At 42.8% G+C, this 19,046-nt stretch overlaps 1 protein-coding gene across 1 annotated transcript in view; it reads left to right on the top strand.

The window, feature by feature from the left end:
• Positions 1–19,046, top strand: part of LOC126267666 (uncharacterized) — a 121,727-nt gene that overhangs the window by 98,660 nt on the left and 4,021 nt on the right. Inside the window, exons 4-5 of the mRNA XM_049972967.1 lie at positions 614–830; positions 16,541–16,655. Coding sequence (XP_049828924.1) covers positions 614–830; positions 16,541–16,655 — 332 coding nt within the window. The remainder of the gene's footprint in view (positions 1–613; positions 831–16,540; positions 16,656–19,046) is intronic.

Genomic DNA, 19,046 nt, shown 5'->3' with positions numbered 1-19,046 from the left:
AAGAATGTTCAGATGTGTGTGAAATCTTATGGGATTTAACTGCTAAGGTCATCAGTCCCTAAGCTTACACATTACTTAACCTAAATTATCCTAAGGACAAACACACATACCCATGCCCGAGGGAGCCGCACAGTCCATGACTGCAGCGCCTGAGACCGCTCGGCTGCTCCCGCGCGGCTATATGTTGAAGAGACTCATGATAATACCACAACCGTGCAGTAGGTTGATGATGTCAGTCCGATAGCCGCAATCATTTTTAACACAACAGTGTCTATCTCAGCGGTAAATGTCATGCTGCGAGACAGCACACTCAAAGCAAATACTCAATACACTCATACACTAATTACTGCGGTAAACACATGACGTACTTATGATGTATTTACGATCGGGTTGTTGATAGTAAACATCTTGAAATCAAATAATATGTAAGAGCAATTTACTTCTTTTTTATCAATAACGTTGTTGCCCCCTTTATTTTCTACTAGCCACAGAGTCGATGTAACTTGACCCGTAGCGTATAAGAAGTGGTGGGATGAGAAAGCACCATCACTCCAAACGACAGAAGTACTGTGCAGTGTGCAGTGGATGTTGAGTCCCGTGTCTCGACCTGCAGGTACAAGAGGAAGAAGGCACGTGCCGCGCGTGAGGGCGTCCCGGACCAGATGCGACCTCGGCCGAAGGACAGCGTCGGCCTGGATGACGAAGCGCTCGACGCCGACGGCGCAGCCTACGAGGACGTCATCCAGATGCGAATGCGCCGCGCTCCCTCCAACCACTACACCAGGGACCACCGGACGTCCCGGCTGCACCAGTACGCCGAACCTCTACAGGTACAGTGCTTGTTTGCCTCTACAGCTACAGTACCTTTTCAAGCAGTCTGACGATTTGGAGGCCTTGTCCCTCCCAATTACACGGATATCGATGTATCAGGTGTTCCCCAGCGTGCGATATTACGTCCTATACTCGTGTCAATGAAGCGTCAACTTGTCCTGCTCCAAATACTACATGTACACTGATGACCTCCAAGCGGAGGCCTTGTCCCTCCAAATTACACGGATATCGATGTATCAGGTGTTCCCCAGCGTGCGATATTACGTCCTATACTGGTGTCAATGAAGCGTCAACTTGTCCTGCTCCAAATGCTACATGTACGCTGATGACCTCCAAGCATCTAACTGCGAAACCAACCAACCTGAAGCCTGCTATCGATGATTTCAACACCAACCTGTATGCATTTTCATAATGGGCGCAGGGTTCAGAACTATAGCACAAACCACCCAAAACCAAAGCGGTGTTGAGTGGTCATTCTATGCTCCTTTGACCGAATACCATCTTTAATCCTAAGCGGTACAAATATCAACTTCTCTACTTCAACAGAGTCGTAATAATAGATGAAAGTCCAATCTGGACTGAGTACGTAACTGCAGTGTGCAAGAAGGGGTCAGCATCCCTCCATGCCCTACAAAAATATAAAAAGTTCTTCTCTCTTGAGCTGAGAAATAAACTTATAAAGCACTTCTTCTTCCAACTGTTGATTATAGCGATATCATCCTGTTTATTATTTCCTAGGAGAGCTCACGGCGCTTGGAACTGCCTGTGTTCATTATGTATGATGATCGACTCTTCGATCACATTTCACGATCATATGCACAGCTATTCTGGCTGCGTGCTGACAAGCTCAGAGATTTCCTTACCCTCTGTCTTCTCTACTGTCTTATCAACGAACGCTGTCCCTCACATCTTTTCTCGATCATAACGCTCTTATCTGAACATCATGGCAAAAGCATCCGTTCCCTTCAAAGCCAAATCCTTTCTGTCCCATTTCGTCGTTCAGCCACTTTCTCGAAGCCCTTATCAGCATCAGTAACCCGACTCTGGAATAACTTTCCGTATTACATTAGGGAACTAAATAACAGATCTATCTTCTATTTAGTACATTATCTATTTAGTACATCTATAAGCTCTTTATCTGTCACTATCAGGATTATTATTATCGTTAGTGGCAGCAGCAGGATTTAGAAGTGCTGTCAGTATTAACTTTACTAGTTCATAGTCGCTATTATTTACTCATATTGTCTCTGAATACCCTCTACAGATCATCTTAACTCTATTTATTATATTACAATTGTTGTTTCTTACGTGACTAGGACGTAAAAACTGTACTGTGTGTCTGAAACAACGGTCAAATGAGAGAAAGGGCCTCACATGCCTAACCAGATAAAGTTAAATAAGCAAATAAAATAAATATTGTACACATCATCATCCCCCCTGTGTTTTATGTGTTTCTACATCTACAGGTATAATCCGCAAGCTACGTTACAGCATGTGACGGTACATACTTTTGTGTACCAGTATAATTTTCCCTCTTTTCCTGTTCTAGTCATGAATGGTACGAGGGAAGAGGGATTGTTGGTAAGCTTCCGTGCGAGTTCTGGTCCTCCAATTTTACCTTCATGGGCATTTCGTGAGATATTTGTAGGATGAGGTAGTACATAGGACATTTCGTCTATAAATGTACCCAATCTGCTATTAACAGCAAATAACACCATTATTCACAACGCCGCTACTAAGAACAGGGGTTGGTTGGACTATTTGTAAAAACTAAAAATACCTCCGTCGATCTACTCTCACCTCTTTTGTAATCTTAAATTTTTGCAATTACGTAATTTAAAATGTCCTTGTAATGTAACAATAAAATGGATTTCATTCAATATTCAACTCATGTACTGACTATCCATTCTGATAACGTCGATAGTATCATGTTGTACTACATAGGAAAACAGAGTGACCCCAGCACCATATTTGCGTTTATAGTAAGAAAATCCATGAAAACAAGCCTCCCGTAGCATGTTCAAAGTAACGACAATGAAATGAGAGCTTAATTGCAGCACAGAAGCCGTTGTCATTAGCACAATTTCGTCCATCACCTCTGTCGTCGAATGAGTGCTGCCGTGTCTTTCATTACAAGACTCCCAAACCCATACCCAATTATGTCAGGGCGCTTAGCAATGACTCGCTCCTCCTCTTCCCCGTCTGCCGCCTCATTCATGCCCCACAGTCGGTACGGAGAAATGATATAATTTTCTGAGCGGCGTATGGGTGGCACACATCCTGATACCCGAGTTAGTTTGGTCATTCGTATATGCGGTCACAACACTAAATATGCATTTGATATCTTAGACATTAAGTGTTTATTAAGAAACACTCTGCGTCATATGATGCAGATGCCCAGCAGGGTGCTTCGAGGTACAGCCCATGCAGAATAATGTTCCCACTTGGGGGCAACAGGTAGTGGTGGGGGCTGCGGGCAGGTGCTGCTGGGGAAATGCCGAGCACTGGAGGGGAAGTACCGTTCTGAACTGAAGCCAACACACACACTTTTTGTAAACAATAAGCGGGCTCCTCCGTGGCCACAGTTGCATGATAACTGTTCTAAAAGATGTCACCTCTGCTTTGGTTAGCATCAAAAAAGAATTCCGCCGAAAATACAGGGACTTATTTTCGCCTTGCTTTGTAATCATTCGTAACGGTCAGAGAAGTGTCACACGTGGCGAAATTTTAGCAAAATCTACACATTTCTCTTGTTGCCCTGTAAAAATTTGCTTCTTTTTGCCAAAACAAAGAAGATTTTACACAGTCTCATCAAGTTAACATCTTGTACAGACAGAATTGCTAGAGAATTCTGAATCAGTGCTTTGGTAAGCTTATTAAGCGAGGAACAGGGGAAAAGTAACGTCACTATCTTATGAAAAAGCGCATCCTCGGTACAAAGTAAACATTTAATGTCTTCACTTACGTTGTTCGGGGACCAACAGCATTTCCCGTTTCACCAGCTATCAACGATCCCTAAAAATTGCACTCTTTCATCGAAATAGTCTGTAATTAATGGAATAATACGGTTGATAATTAAGTTTGGCATAGAAACCATACTCCTCCTTGTGTGTTATCAATGGCCAAAATCTTATTTCGATATATCAAATCGTTTATAAATTATGAGAAATGCTGTGGATATTTCATTCTGGCTTTATCGCTGGCACGACGCGATCGCAAAAAAGTGTGTTACGTCAGATGAGTTTTATCAACACTGATGACAGACAGAGGCTTCCACCCAAGTCTAAAGAAACATTCAATATTTTAGCTAAATTTCATACACAGAAACGTATTATGTAATATGCATCAACCCCAAAATCATATCGGTCCCTACTTTCATTGCAAACTGTTTCGAATTTGTTGCAGTGCCTTAGTTCCACATAAATATCACAATAGCTATTACCAGTAAGGAAGTGGTGGGCCCATCGTAATGGACGCGACATAAAAGTCAAACAAAAAAGGTTTTTTTACTCAATAATTTCTGTGTAATAGTTCGAGAAAGATTGCAGGACATCTGCCTCGATTGGGTCATTGACGACTGGCCAAATGGTCACTTTCGGCCTCCCCTTCCAAACAAACGAACGAAATCGCCCAGCGCTTTCGACGAAAATTGCTCACTGCGCATTGCCCACCGACACCTGTGCAGATTCTATGTACTAGGGATAGAATTACTTGCTGACAGGGGATGTGGATGAGACGTTTTGGAAAGTTCATCATCTAGGTCGAAATAAATGGAAGCTTCGCCGCCTCTGCCTCTTTGGCAGATTGTGTATATTCTAAACCTGATTCAGCGCTTGGTGGGCACTCACGTGTACTATATGGCCTGCAAAGACAGTTTTGTTTTTCTTCAATCTAATTTATATGTTGTTATTCCCAATACTATGTGTAAATCTAAGCACTATAAATTAGTTTGGTGTAAGTCCCTGCACTATCAAAGTGTTCCAAACTGTTTAATTTCATTCCATATATAGAGTCAAGAAAAGAAAAAGACAGATCAGATAAGTGGTTTTGTAGTTACTGGCATCAGTCTTACAGCTGGTACTGCATTCTCTCATGTCAAAAGGGGATTCCTCTACGTCGAATTCCATTTAAACGTAGAATATATTTTGTCATCAGTAATTATTAGCTTGCATAGTAATGACAATAACAGTAAATGTATAAACATATATTAAGGCTCTTGAAAAAATGCAGTTCTGACTCAGCTAATTTGTCGTGGTGACTGTCAACTAGATTTCCTTGACTTAGTTCACAAATTCCAGCCCCTTTTAAACTTATCAAGGTAATTAATGTCTCCTACAAGCATATTCTTTTCCGAAACTACTCTTCATTAAAATGTTATTCTGCTTTCATAGTGAAATATAAGACTTTTCATCCATTATTTCACCACCTTAGGGGCTGAATTTCCAAAAACACTGAAACAAATATTTTCTTATTTGCAACTGCGAAATTTTATATACTTAGCTTTAAAAATGTTTTCGTAAGGAAACAGTTTCATAGAACTTTTAATTCTCTATTTCAGCCCCTTAGGTGTTTATTTATCAAAAGACAGTGATACACATTTTTCGTTTCTAGCGGAGAAATCAAAAGATAATTTTCATAGACCTAGATTTAAAAATGTTTGAGTAGTTCTTTAATAATGAATTATTTTCAAAAAAATTTCAGTCGCTATTTCACTTCCTTAGGAGTTGAAGTTCCTTAAAAATGCTGAAACATCAATTTCTTTAATTTTAGACCAAGAAACATACCAGTGTTCGTCATTCTAGCTTAAAATTCTATTAATAGCAATGCATTTTGCCCCGTTAGGGCGAAATCGAGAAAAAGTCTTGTTAAATGATGCCTGCGGTATAAGATCAATTCCCTCGGCAAATTTCAAGTTTCTATCCTTAGCGGATTTGGTTGGGCGTTGATGAGTAATTGAACGATTAAAGACATTTACTGTTATGTATGGAGATTACAATAAAATGGTGAGACAGAGCAAGAAGCAGTTTGGTGTTTTCTGACATCATTACGTTTTGATTACATACACTCATAAGATCCCCTAAAGTTCTAAAGCTTTTTACTTCCTAAAAGGAAAGCACAGCCGAGTTGCGGGACCTGTGTCCCATCTTCAGGTGTATATAAAATTTCAATTAATAAAAGTTGAATAACGGGGGTCTCACACTTTATATGAACCTGAAGACGGGACAAAAGTCCCGAAAGTGCATTTTCTGTCCTAATAGGAAATAAAAAAAATTACAACTGTAGCGGATCTTATCATTGATTCATTCACGGTGATTATCAACAGTTGTGATTGTCCCGTCAAGAGAAACATACTTTTGTGATAGCGGTACCACGTATTTACTTGTGTGCGTGTGCGTGTGCGTGAGAGAGAGAGAGAGAGAGAGAGACATCACTACCTCAAATTTGTTCGAAGTGTTGTCTTCGCGTCCAGGTCGTACTGGCGGAAGGAAGCGGTGACAGCAGATAAACGTCCGCCACCCACGCCGTTGATACAGCTACTTCCTCCCTGCCTCTCTGCTCTTCGGTTCTCATCAACACGTCACCGCCCAGCTTTTTCTGTCTCTCGTGTCTGAAGGACGTCTTTCCGCTGCCCGACCTTTTTATTCGTGGAAGTGTTTATTTTGTTCCCTCCAAGTGTTGACAACCCACCTGTCTTGATCGTCTTCGCAGACTCGCTGTCAAGCTACCTACTCTACCCTGCTGGTCCGTTGTTTGGTGAACTCAGTGGTGCAAATAATTAATCGCCTAAATTTTTCCGTACAGTAGGGAGGGACGGAAGAAGATATAACATTATTTTAGAAGGCAGTAGTTTGGGTGGCAATCCACAGCTTTTTGCGCAGCTTTTTTCAGTGTCACGTGTACAAAAGGCAGATCCGTACCCAAAGAGTGGAAAGCTGCACAGGTCACACCAATATTCAAGAAAGGTAGTAGGAGTAATCAACTAAATTACAGGCCCATATCGTTAACGTCGATATGCAGTCGGATTTTAGAACATTAATTGTGTTCGAATATTATGAATTACCTCGCAGGAAACGGTCTGTTGACACACAGTCAACATGGGCTTATAAGACATCGTTCCTGTCAAACACAACTACATCTTTATTCACATGAAGTGCAGAGTGCTGTTGACAAGGGATTTCAGATCTATTCGGTGTTCTTGGATTTCCAGAAGGCTTTTGATACAGTACCACACAAGCGGGTCGTAGTGAAATTGTGTACTGATGGAATATCGTCTCAGTTATGTGACTGGATTTGCGATTTCCTGTCAGAGAGGACACAGTTCGTAGTAATTGACGGAAAGTCGCTGAGTAAAACAAAAGTGATTTCAGGCGTTCCCCAAGGTATTGTTATAGGCCCTTTGCTGTGCCATATCTATGTAAACAATTTGGGTCTATCTGAGCAGCCGTCTTCGGTTGCTTGCAGATGACGCTGCAGTTTATCGAGTAATAGTCATCAGAGGATCAGAACAAACTGCAAGATGATTTAGAAAAAATATGACTGGTGCGAAAAGTTGCAGTTACCCATAAATAACGAAGTTTGAGGTCATCCACATGGCTGTTAAACGGAACTCGTTAAACTTCGGTTACACGATAAATCAGTGTAATCTAAAAGCCGTAAATTCAACTAAATACCTACGTATTACAATTACGAACACCTTAAATTGGAAGGAACACATAGAAAATGTTGTGGGGAAAGCTAACCAAAGGCTGCGTTTTATTGGCAGAACACTTAGAAATTGTAGCAGACCTACTAAAGACGCTTGTCCGTCTTCTTTTAGAATACTACTACGCGGTGTGGGATCCTTACCAGAAAGGAATGACGGAGTACATCAAAAAAGTTCAAAGGAAGGCAGCACGGTTTGTATTATCGTGAAATAAAGGAGAGAGTGTCATAGAAATGATAAAAGGATTTGCGCTGGAAATCACTAAAAGTAAGGGCGTTTTTCGTTGCGACGGAATCTTCTCACGAAATTGCAATCTCCAACTTTCTCTTCCGAATGCGAAAATATTTTGTTGACACCGACCTACATAGGGAGGAACGATCACCACGATAAAATAAGGGAAATCAGAGCTCTTACGGAAAGATATAGGTGTTCATTCTTTCCGCGCGCTATACGAGATTGGAATAATAGAGAATTGTGAAGGTGTGATTCTTGAGTTTCTCCCGGCGTATTTGATAATCAAAATATCCACGGGTGTACTGCCGGTCTAGTGTCCAACGGGCACAATATTTCGGCGATCATACATGTGGTCATCATCATGTGAACTGAGCTCCTGTGAACGTGCCGGCACGGAGATCCGTACGCTATGGCTGCTCGGAGGGAACTAGGTTCGGTCGCGGCGGTGGCCGATTTAAATACCCTCCACCCGCGGCGCGCTCCCTCCGCTGTCCGCTCCCCGTGCCACGGTCGCGCGGTGGAACAGATTGCGACGGCGTCTGAGATGACGTCCGAGTGATGGCTCTGTCCGCCGTGGTCGTCACAACTATACATTTGCTCGGTTTTTTTCTTGATTAACCCAATCGCTGGTTCCCAAGCCTTGCTAAGATTATAGCCACAGTCACGGTTTATGAGGTCGTCATTGGTGCGAATTTCGATATCCTCTCTAACAACGCTGTCCCAGTATCTCTACGTCTGTACCAGAATCCTCGTGCGTTCATACTCCATAGCGTGATTTTCTGAAAAACAATGTTCAGCGTCCGCCGACTTGCTCGGATACGTCAGTCGAGTGTGCCTCTGGTGTTCGCGGCATCGGTCCTCGACGGTACGCATCGTCAGATGAATTTACGACTTGCCACACTGACACGGAATCTGGTACACGCCGGCCTTCCTCATACCGAGGTCATCTTTGTGGCTCCCCACCAGTGCACTAGTTTTATTCGGAGGACAAAACACAGTTCCGACCCGGTGTTTATTAAAAAAGGCAGGCGATTTTCCCCGAGAGTGTGCCTGTATATGGAATAAACGCAGTGCCTACCTCCTTCCTCGTGATTTCATCCATCTCCACAGGTTGTGCTGCAGTGGTTGGGCGGAGAGCACGTTGAATCTGCCACGCCGAGTACCCATTTTTTCTAAATACAGTTCTCAGATGTTCCAATTCCTGGGTAGAGTCTCTGCGTCAGAGATAGTGTGCGCCCTATGTACTAGAGTTTTAAGTACCCCATTCCTCTGTGAAGGGTGGTGGCAGCTGTCTGCGTGCAAATACAGATCAGTGTGCGTTGTCTTCCGATACACCCCATGACCTAGAGTGCCGTCAGCCCTTCTCTTGACCAAGACGTCAAGGAAAGGTAATTTACCCTCCGTTTCAGTCTCTATAGTGAATTTGATGTTGGGGTTTATGGAGTTTAGATGTGTAAGGAAGTCAAGGAGTTTATCCATACCATGTGGCCAGATGACGAACGTGTCGTCTTTACCGCATCGGAAACCTATCCGGCAGAGGAAAATTACTAACGAGGAAACGGAAATTGGCCATCTTGCCTCTGTGGTTCGAGATACTTCTGTTAGTTCGTCTCAAATCGCAAGGGAATCTGGCATGAGCCAGAGTATTGTTGTTCGTGTCCTGCATCGTCGTAAATATCGTCCTTACCATATTAGGCTCCAATAATTAATTGGTACGGGTTGTATGCATTGCATTGAATTCTTCTGATGGGCTCAACTTCAGATTCAGAGGGTTGACCATTTATTAATTTGATTTTATTTACTGACAAGGCCACATTCACGAACTATGGAAATGTTAATTTGCAAAACATGCATTATTGGGCAACTGAAAACCCAAGTTGGTTGTGGGAAGTTGCACACCAAAAACCGTGGTAGGTGAATGTATGATGTGAAATCCTGGAGGACAGAATAATAGGTCCCTATTTCATCGAAGGAAATCTTAATGTTGGAAGTACACAACGTTCCTACAAGACACATTAGGTCTGTTATTGGAAGAAATACCTTTAGGAACAAGGAACAGAATGCGGTATCAACAAGATGGGTGTCCGGCAAAGTTTTCGCTTATGAGTTGCAGACACAATTCCCAAATCATTGGAATGGATGCGGAAGAGATGTGCCTTGGCTGGCTCGTTCGCCAGACTTGATGCCTCTGGACATTTTCTTTTGGGGATTCGTAAAAGATATTGTTTGTAAAGACGTTCCAACTACACCTGAAGATATGCGAGAGAGAACTGTCAGAGCATGTGCTTCAATAAGTGCCGATGTGAGAATGAATACCACTCATTCCATGATAAGAAGATTGCAGCTCAGCGTTGATACCAATGGTCATCACTTCGAACACCTTATGTAAATGCACGTTCATGACGCTTTTGTGACCTTTGTTGACCTTCAAGTTACACATCATTGGATTCGTTTCGATAGGCGCTATCGCAAAATGAGTTCCAAACCATAGCATCCCATTTAAAAAACCAAAGTTGAACTTCATATCTCTGAAGCGACCCCACCTAGAAACAGAAAACCAACGTCATATTATGGCCCCTGTTGTCCTATACAACTTTGTCCCATACAACTTTGTCCCGCAGACTTTCCAGCTCCTATCATACAATTGGAGTTATTCTTGGGGACAATAGTTGTGACTCACCTTGTATATCGAGTGTTAGAATATTTCTACCACATATGATCGATACGAATCTCCTTCATTACTCTTGTACGCGCACAATGTCCGTTCAAATTATGTATCATGGTTTAACACTCAAAACTTCTTTGACGCCGTCACATTGTGTACGTAGATCATACGTCACGTTAGTGGTTAACACAAACTTTCTGCTGTATTGGTAATTTATAACCAAGATCGAAATCGTGGAGGGCTAAGGATTTATCACGGATCAACATAGCGATCAATATTTCGCTTGGAGTAACCCTACTGAAACGAACAGATGATTAACCTCTCCGTCTCATTTCAGTCGTTTTACTCTCGGCTCTATTTTCCCGACCACATAATTTTTCTAAATTTACTGTAACCAATGACTGCAGGTAATTTCTTTGGTGTTATGTTCCCCAGCTGCGCAGTATTTCGGTGCTGTTCCTAAAACGTTTAGTAAATTCTGTGGATGTTTATAGGCACGGGCGGAGAAAAAAAATTAAAAATAGGTAACGTGCACTCAGTTTTGGCACCATTTACCGCCACTTTCACGTACGCTCCTGTTTGTTTACGGTATTACGTTAATCATATTTCACGTGTTGTCGTTTGCACGGCCATCGTTAAAATAAAGCTGCCTTGCCTGAATGGCGCTGTGGAACGCGCCCACCGAATTAGTTTCGTGAATAATTTCCGCGCTGTAATTTGCTCTTAGCGAATATTACATTAGCATATTTAGTCCATAAATAACTGTTAATTTGATTGTGTTCCATAAACCATGGGAAAGCAGCATCCGGTATCATCGCTTAAATGACGCACGCCGAACGCTCCTTCCATCACCAAGCGGGGATCGCCAAGCCCCGCCGAAAAAAAAAACGGCGTAAGCGCTCGCATGAAAGCGGCCGGGGTTTTCGACTGCCCGCTGGACGCCGTGTTATTTGGTTGCCAGATTTAATAGTGGAATTAATAACCCATGAATTACACGTACCATAAGTTTAACCATGCGAATGCCGAACAGGTTCTCCTCGCACCGTGTGCACAGAGCGGCATGTTTACGAGGCTTTTGATGTATTCCGCCACTTTCTGGATTAACTTTTTTTTGTAGGAATACCTGTGTGTGTGTGTGTGTGTGTGTGAATGTGTTTTTCGCGACTGACGACCGAACGATGCCGCTGGATTTTTCAGTGGCCTGTGTCGATGGCGCAGCCGTGATTTAAACTGATTATGCACGCAGTCGTCCGTTTTTGGGATAGCGCGTCATGTGGCGGAAGGGGAAAAAAGTACTAAGCAGCAAACTGATAGTTATTTGATGCCGGGATGCAGTCCTGGGGATTTAACATTCAATATGCTACGTGTTCTGTGCGATGTTATGAAAGAAAGGCACGCCTCCGGTTGTATGACTTTATTTTGCGTGCCGGCTTACGTCTGGTGATTAATAACCAAGTGTTGCAGCGCATATCTCGTACAGCGCCACGCGGTAAACGTCAGCTAGCGAGACACGGAAGTGAACCGGGCCTCTACAACATCTATGTGGATTTTAGGTGGCTTGTCCATTGAGGCTTCCAAAAAGTCATCCTGTATGTTAATGACATTTGTGACAAGTTAAACCTTTGGACGGGAAAACGTTCCGGTTTCTAGAACCTGTTCGACACAGGGTAATCGTTCCATTTCTCCTTAACTTTAGGTGTTCGTCATGTGATAAGAAAGTTTGGAATCGCTATAGTGAATAGGTACACTGGCTCTCATTGGCTATTTTTCAACCGATCTTTCGACTAGTCTTCAGGTGCAGAAACGTCACTAAGGTGTTAAGAAGTCGTCAGGATGATGTGGGAACAAGTCAGTCTGAGCCAAAAGCTCAGTACAATCCATAAGTGTATGGTTCTTGTCCATATGATATTTCAAGGAAATTTGACTCTTGGACAACATTATGGAACGAAAGATGGTCTGAAAGAACGAAACAGTTGGTAATACGAAGAAAAAAATCTCTAATAGCTGTCAATGCGAAGTTACATTGCGATTTTCATACATTTCTTTCCTTTTTTCCATGTTCTGTTTAGACACTCCCACTTCACAGAACTACTCAAACGTCCAATTTCCAATTAGCTTTCCACTGTTCTATATTTACATCTACACCTACGAAGACTGTTCGGAAAAAAGGTTCAGATCACGGGTGAAATGGAAACACTGTACGAATCCCAGTGAAGCTTTGTACAAATGTATTGGGCAGTTATTCTAGTATGTCCGCCGATCGTGTCACGTCGCTCATTTCAGTTCTGAGCCCACAGTGAGCACATAAAGAAGCCCTAGAAAGTAATGTCTCCCGTCCAGTATCCGTGCCTTCTCAGAGATTTCGCCTGATTTTATGCAGCCCGCATAACATTACTGTCCTGCAGTTCCTTCTTCTTGACAATTCCCGGCAGCAACCGCACGTGCGACGAAGACGTTCCTGCAACGCTTTCAGTCGGAAGTCGTTGATCGTACACTATACAGACCTGGCGCTGTTCCCTCTGATCCGCTGGCTATGAAGACATAACCTGGCGCAAGGAACGAGCTGGAGACCAGGGTAGAGAATTGGCTGAAAGCAAAGGTGGCTGCCTTCTATTACGAGGTACTGGGAAGTTGGCACAACACTACGACAACTAAGTCGGTTTGGCATTGCAAAAAAATCATTTTTGAATTTCACAGTGACTTCCAAATAGTGGCCGATCGGACCTTACCTTCCGATCGGCTCTCGTACGAGAGTGAGTCAAATGAAAACCTTAAATCTGAAATAACAAATCTAAATTTCCCGCCGTTATGCTGTAAGTTGGTAAGTGTACTACATACAGGGTGCAGAATGGCCTGTAGGTATCAGCATAGAGCAGATGCACACAATCCGTTGCAGTATTAGTATAAAGATGGCCATCCCACTTGCGACTTGCACCAGCGAAGAACAGCGTTCTGTTATTTAGTTTTTGCGTAGTGAAGGTGTGAAACGTATTGAAATTCATAGACGAATTAAGGTTCAGTACGGTGATACATGTTTGTCACAGCAGCAAGACTACGAATGGAGTAGAAAGGTCGCAAATGATATTACTTCAGTGGAAGATGCTCCTCGTCCAGGTCAGGCACAAGGGCTTCTGACTCTACAGAACATTGCAGCAGTTGAAGCCATAGTGAAGGAAAACCCCGAGTGACACTGAATGACATTGCAGGATGTTTACAGATTAGTCATGAGTCAGCACACCACATTTTAGTGCCACGACAGCTGACTCCTCAAATGAGAGAACGACTTACTGATGCTTGTGAAGAACTTCTTCGGCGCTTTCAACAAGAAGATGATGGCTTCCTTGGAAGAATCGTTACTTGGGACGAAACCTGGGTTCACTTCCACCAACCGGAAACGAAGAGAGAGAGGAAGGAATGGCGCCATTCCTCATCACCAAAACCAAAGAAGTTTCTAATAGAACCATCAACAGGAAAGGTTACACTGACTCTCTTTTGGGACAAAAAAGGCGTCATTTTGGAGCATTACATGCTTAGAGTGACCATTGTCACCAGTGAATCAAACACAGATCTCCTAAAAAATCATCTGCGGCCTGCAATCAAATCCAAGCGACTTGGATTGCTGTCGGCCGGTGTTCTTTTGCAACGTGACAATACAAGGCTCCTCACTGTCCGTACAACAGTTGCAACAAACACAGACCTGTATTTTGAGTGTCTTCCTCATCCAGCATACTCACCAGACCTTGCCCCAAGTTATTGCCATATGTTTGGATCACTCGAAGACGCCATGGGAGGAAAGAAGTTCCGTTCTGATGAAGAGGTACGCCACGCGGTGCATGAGTGGTTGCGCGGACTACCAAAATAATTTTTTTCTGAAGGAATTTATGCACTTTGTAAGCGCTGGAGGACTTGCATTGAGCATGGGGAAGATTGTTGAAAAGTGATACAGCTTTGTACCACTTGTGCACAATAAATAATATTTTTATAAAAATAAAGGTTTTCATTTGACTCACCCTCGTATGTACATACTCGGCAAGCCACCGTAGGCGGAGGTTACCCCTTACCACAACTAGTTGTGTCCTTGCCTGTTCTGCTCGCAGATAGAGCGACGGAAAAACGACTATTCATATGCCTCCGTATCAACGCTAATTTCTCGTATCTTGGTGGCCCTTATGCGAAATGTGTGTTGGCTGCATTAGGATATGTTCTGCAGTCAGCTTAAAGTGCTGGTTCTCTAAACTTTATCAGTGTTGTTTTTTTTTTTAAATGAATGTCTTCTTCCCTTCAGAGATTCCCACTTGGGCTCCAGAAGCATATCCGCAACACTTAATGTGCTGATTGAACCTACCGGTAACAAATCTAGCAGCCTGCCTTTGAAATGCTTCGATGTCTTCTTTCAATGCGACCTGGTGCGGATATCAACACTCGAGCAGTGCTAGAGGCCAGGTCGCACTAGCGTCATAATTAGGGTCTCTTTTACAGATGAACTACACTTTCCTAAAAGTTTCCCAGTTAACCGAAGTTGACCTTGTACCTTCCCTACCACAATCCTCACACGCTCGTACCATTTGACATCGCTTCGCAACATGACGTCCAGATGTTACAACGACGTGTCTTTGTCAAGCGGGGCGCTCCTAATGCTTAACCGAACATTTCGGGTTCATTTTTCCTATTCATCCACATTAACTTAATTTTTCTATATTAAGAGGCCGCCGCCATTAATCAAACCTTCTAGAAATTGTGTCTTGATCATCTTGTATCAACCTGCAATCACTTATCTTCGACACTTTCTGTACACCATTAGCTTCATCAGTGAACAACCACAGATTGCTGCCCACCCTGTCTGCCAGATCATTTATGTATACATAAAATAGCAGCGATCCTATCACACTTCCATGGGGCAGTCCTGGTGTTACCCTAGTCTCCGATGCAGACGCCGTCGAGGACAACATACTCGATTTTTTTAAAGTATTCGAGAAAGTCACGTATGAAGGTACATTCGTTAACAGTCTGCTTAGGGGTACCGCCTCGTATGCTTTTCAGAAATCCAGAGATATGGGATCTGCTTGTTGGTCTTTATCGGCAGTCCGCAGTGTATCCTATGAGAAAAGAGAAAGCTGAATTTCACACGAGCGATGCTTCTTAAAGCCGTACTTATTAATGGACAATAACTTTTCGTTGTCTAGGAAATTAACTGTATTTAATCTCAAAAAAATGCTGAAGAATTCTACAGCAAACCAGTGTTAAGGATATATTGTTCTTTTCCTAAATTTCTGATGCTATCCAGTAAAAGCCGAAAGGTAGAGTCGAATTCCTGTTCGGCATATACTTACCGCAAATACACACATTAAATACAAAAAAAATTTTAAAGTAATGCCTAGACCGTAATTTTCTTATTACAATTGAAGTACGATAACTAGTTTCGGTTGCTATCTCAACCATCTTCATACCTTTCAAAACGTAAAAAGAAAAAAAAGCTGTGAACATACACCGAAAAGAATCAGTAGCTGTAGTCATGCAATGACGCATTTGTAAATACCAAGACTGTGGCAGTACGTAGTTTAAAAACACTACCATTTTCAAGCCAGGTTATTATCTGTTATTTCTCAGGATGACGGTAATTACGGTTTAGGCATCAAATTTTTTTCCTTAACTTTTCGTTTTTTGGTAAACCACATGAAGACTACCGTCTCCAATCTGATTGCGTCAGGATTCACGTTAATAGGGGCGCTGGAACCATTCTTGTGTCTCAGTAGCTGCTATTAGATTAGGATCAGTCAGTGTCACAGTGGTAGAAAGGAAACTGACGATGCGTTATAAGCGGCATAATTTAATGTAGCTCCCATAATGGATGGGCGAAGTAATACACCCTAAATATGATTTAGAAACACCCCCGAAAAAAATTTAAAAATCGATCAACATTGTATTCATTGTTCCCTTAATCAGTACGTATTCCGCTGATTAATTACCATTGGCTTCACTCATAGAGGGATGTGATGAATTTCATCCTCTGAATTAATCACAACAGTAGCTTCATACAGCTGAAACGTTTTTCCAGTTCCACTAGCTTCATTTAATTTTATCATTCTTTGTTGTTTTTTTTTTTTCAGGTAAAGGCAACCGGAAGCAGGACGAAACTGAGAAGAGACGAGGAGGAGCCACACTCGTTCGTCTGCTCCCTGTCCCGCGATGGCTACGGTCACGTTTACCAAGAAATTGGTCACGGTAAGTACTCGCAATCTTTTCAGTTATTCTGAGATTCGGTTCAGTACAAATCGTAAGCTGAGTGCTCAGCGCGTCTTACTGTCATACGGAGGACCCGGGTTAGGTTCCCGCAACTGCTATTGATTTTTCCCTTTCGAGAGGACTGGAGCCGGGCGCACTTGCACTTGGCCTCGTGAGGCCATTTGAGCTGCCACTTGAATGCAAGTAGCCACTAGGTACCGTTCAAAACCACAAGACCAAGTTTGAACGTGATACAAGGTACAAAGGGGGCTTATGCTTTTTTTAGTCCTCCTTTCCGTGTGCGCCAGCACCGGAGGGGGGGGGGGGGGGGCGGGTATCGAACCAACACTGACAATTGGGTGCGTGAATTAACCGGAAAACGGCGAAGGGTCCGTCTACTATCCCACCTCAACTCGCAAAACTATCGGCGGGGTCCACCTAAGTTAGCTAATCATTTTATAAATAACTTGCCTAGAGACAAACTGTTAGGTAGTTGAGGTGGCTGCAGGCCGGCAACTTGAACCTATGGAATATCACGGGATTGCGTGTGTGCAGGGTGTCAACAGTGTCATAGGTTGTCAAGAATGCCGTCGTTTTGCTCACTGCAATACGAACTGTCGTTTTCTAACGCGAAATGTGTTGCAGTCCCCGTCCCAAGGGAAGGTGTGGTCTTGTTGACACCCTTTACGCCACACCTGAGGCTTTACCGTCTCAGTTCTGTGCAGCAGGGTGTACGAAATGTTTTTCTCAGCCACTCATACGAAAACAGTGTGATTTCAATACTGGACGTCGAAGTTTCGGCCTCCATCACAGACTTGTCAAAAGAATGTCTGTAATGTGTGTAAGAAGGACTCTGACCACCTCCACACTATGTGTCACTATGACAGTGACGTTGGGCAGAACTGCGGCAACATTAACCCACTTTACGGACACATGAACAGAGCTCCGACCTTTTTGGGTTGCGTGCCTCAGTCTGTAAAAGAGGAATCAATTACATGATCGCTTTGTTGTCCTTCTGTCTGTCTCTCTGTCGGTCCGACTATTAAGGACCCTTTTCCTCAGGAACAAGTAAAATTTATGTCGCATATTAAGGTCTATGGCCTCTTGGCGATACAATAATTTTAAGCTTATAAATCAATTCAATCAAAAGTTATGTTCACTTATGTCACAGACCTTGATATTCGAAGATTCACTTACCAACATCTACAGGGTACTTACCGTTGACCGAGAATAGTGAAATTTGGCGAGAAGGTACGTATTACAGTACAATTAAAGGGAAAATTTCGAATTTTTTGTCATTTCTTATCCGAACTCAGACTTCGAATTAAAACAATCTCGTAAGTCTTCCGTATTTCTGGGATCGATATCTTGCCATTATCAGTGTCGATAACAGGCAAACATTTTCAGAGTCCCCGATTCCCTGAATAGTTACACGGTATGTATACGGGGTGTATCAAAAAGAATCATACGATAATCCGACGTCTATATTTCTGAAACTAATAAACATATCGAATGAATTTTGTTTTTCTATGAACGTGAAACTCAAAAATTTCTTTTTCATTCCTTTTCATAGGTGTCGAGTATGGCCTCTAAGAGATGCACGGCATACGTCAATGCGGTATTCAAATTGTTCACACACTGCATCGAGCATGTCTTGAGTTACAGTTTCCGCAGTTGCTGTTATGCTGCGTCTCAGTTCATTCACTGTTGTCGATAACGGAGGCATGTAAACAGAGTCTTTCATAAACCCCCACAAGAAATAATCACATACAGATAGGTTCGGTGACCTTGGAGGCCAGTAATGTAGAGCGGAATGATTTGTTTCAGTGCAACCGATCCATCGTTCAGTAATCCTTTGATTTAAAAATTCCCGTCCTTCCAGATGCCGCTGTGTCGGTGCCCCACCCTGCTTGTAAATGAAATTGTTGCAATCAGTTCCCAACTGTGCGAAAAGAAAGTTCTCAAGCATATCGAGATAAGTGCTTCCTGTAACAGTGTTATGGCAAAGAAAAATCGTCGATACTCCTTTCCTCGTGAACCTGCAAAAAACACATTAAAGTTTGAAGAGTCCCTCTCCTGTTGAGCTACTTCATGAGCTTGTTCCGTATCCACATTCTCACATTATGACTGTTCGCCTTTCCATTTCAGTGGAATCTTGCATCGTCACTAAACACTAAGCGTGGAAGAAACCTTTAATCTTCCACCAGGCCAATTACAAAAGTCCATACGTTGTTATTTATCACCTTCAAGAAGAGCTTACAGTAGCTGGATTTTGTATGGCATCATGTGTAAACGTCGATGCAACACACGCCAGACTGACATCGGGGAATGTTGAGCTGTAAAGTCGCACGGAGGATGTATTTCTGCGGACTCCATGTGAAACTAAGGAGC

Source organism: Schistocerca gregaria, chromosome 4 (genome assembly GCF_023897955.1).
Source record: "Schistocerca gregaria isolate iqSchGreg1 chromosome 4, iqSchGreg1.2, whole genome shotgun sequence".
Classification (NCBI taxonomy): Eukaryota; Metazoa; Arthropoda; class Insecta; order Orthoptera; family Acrididae; genus Schistocerca; species Schistocerca gregaria.
This window is presented reverse-complemented; position numbering and strand designations above follow the sequence as displayed.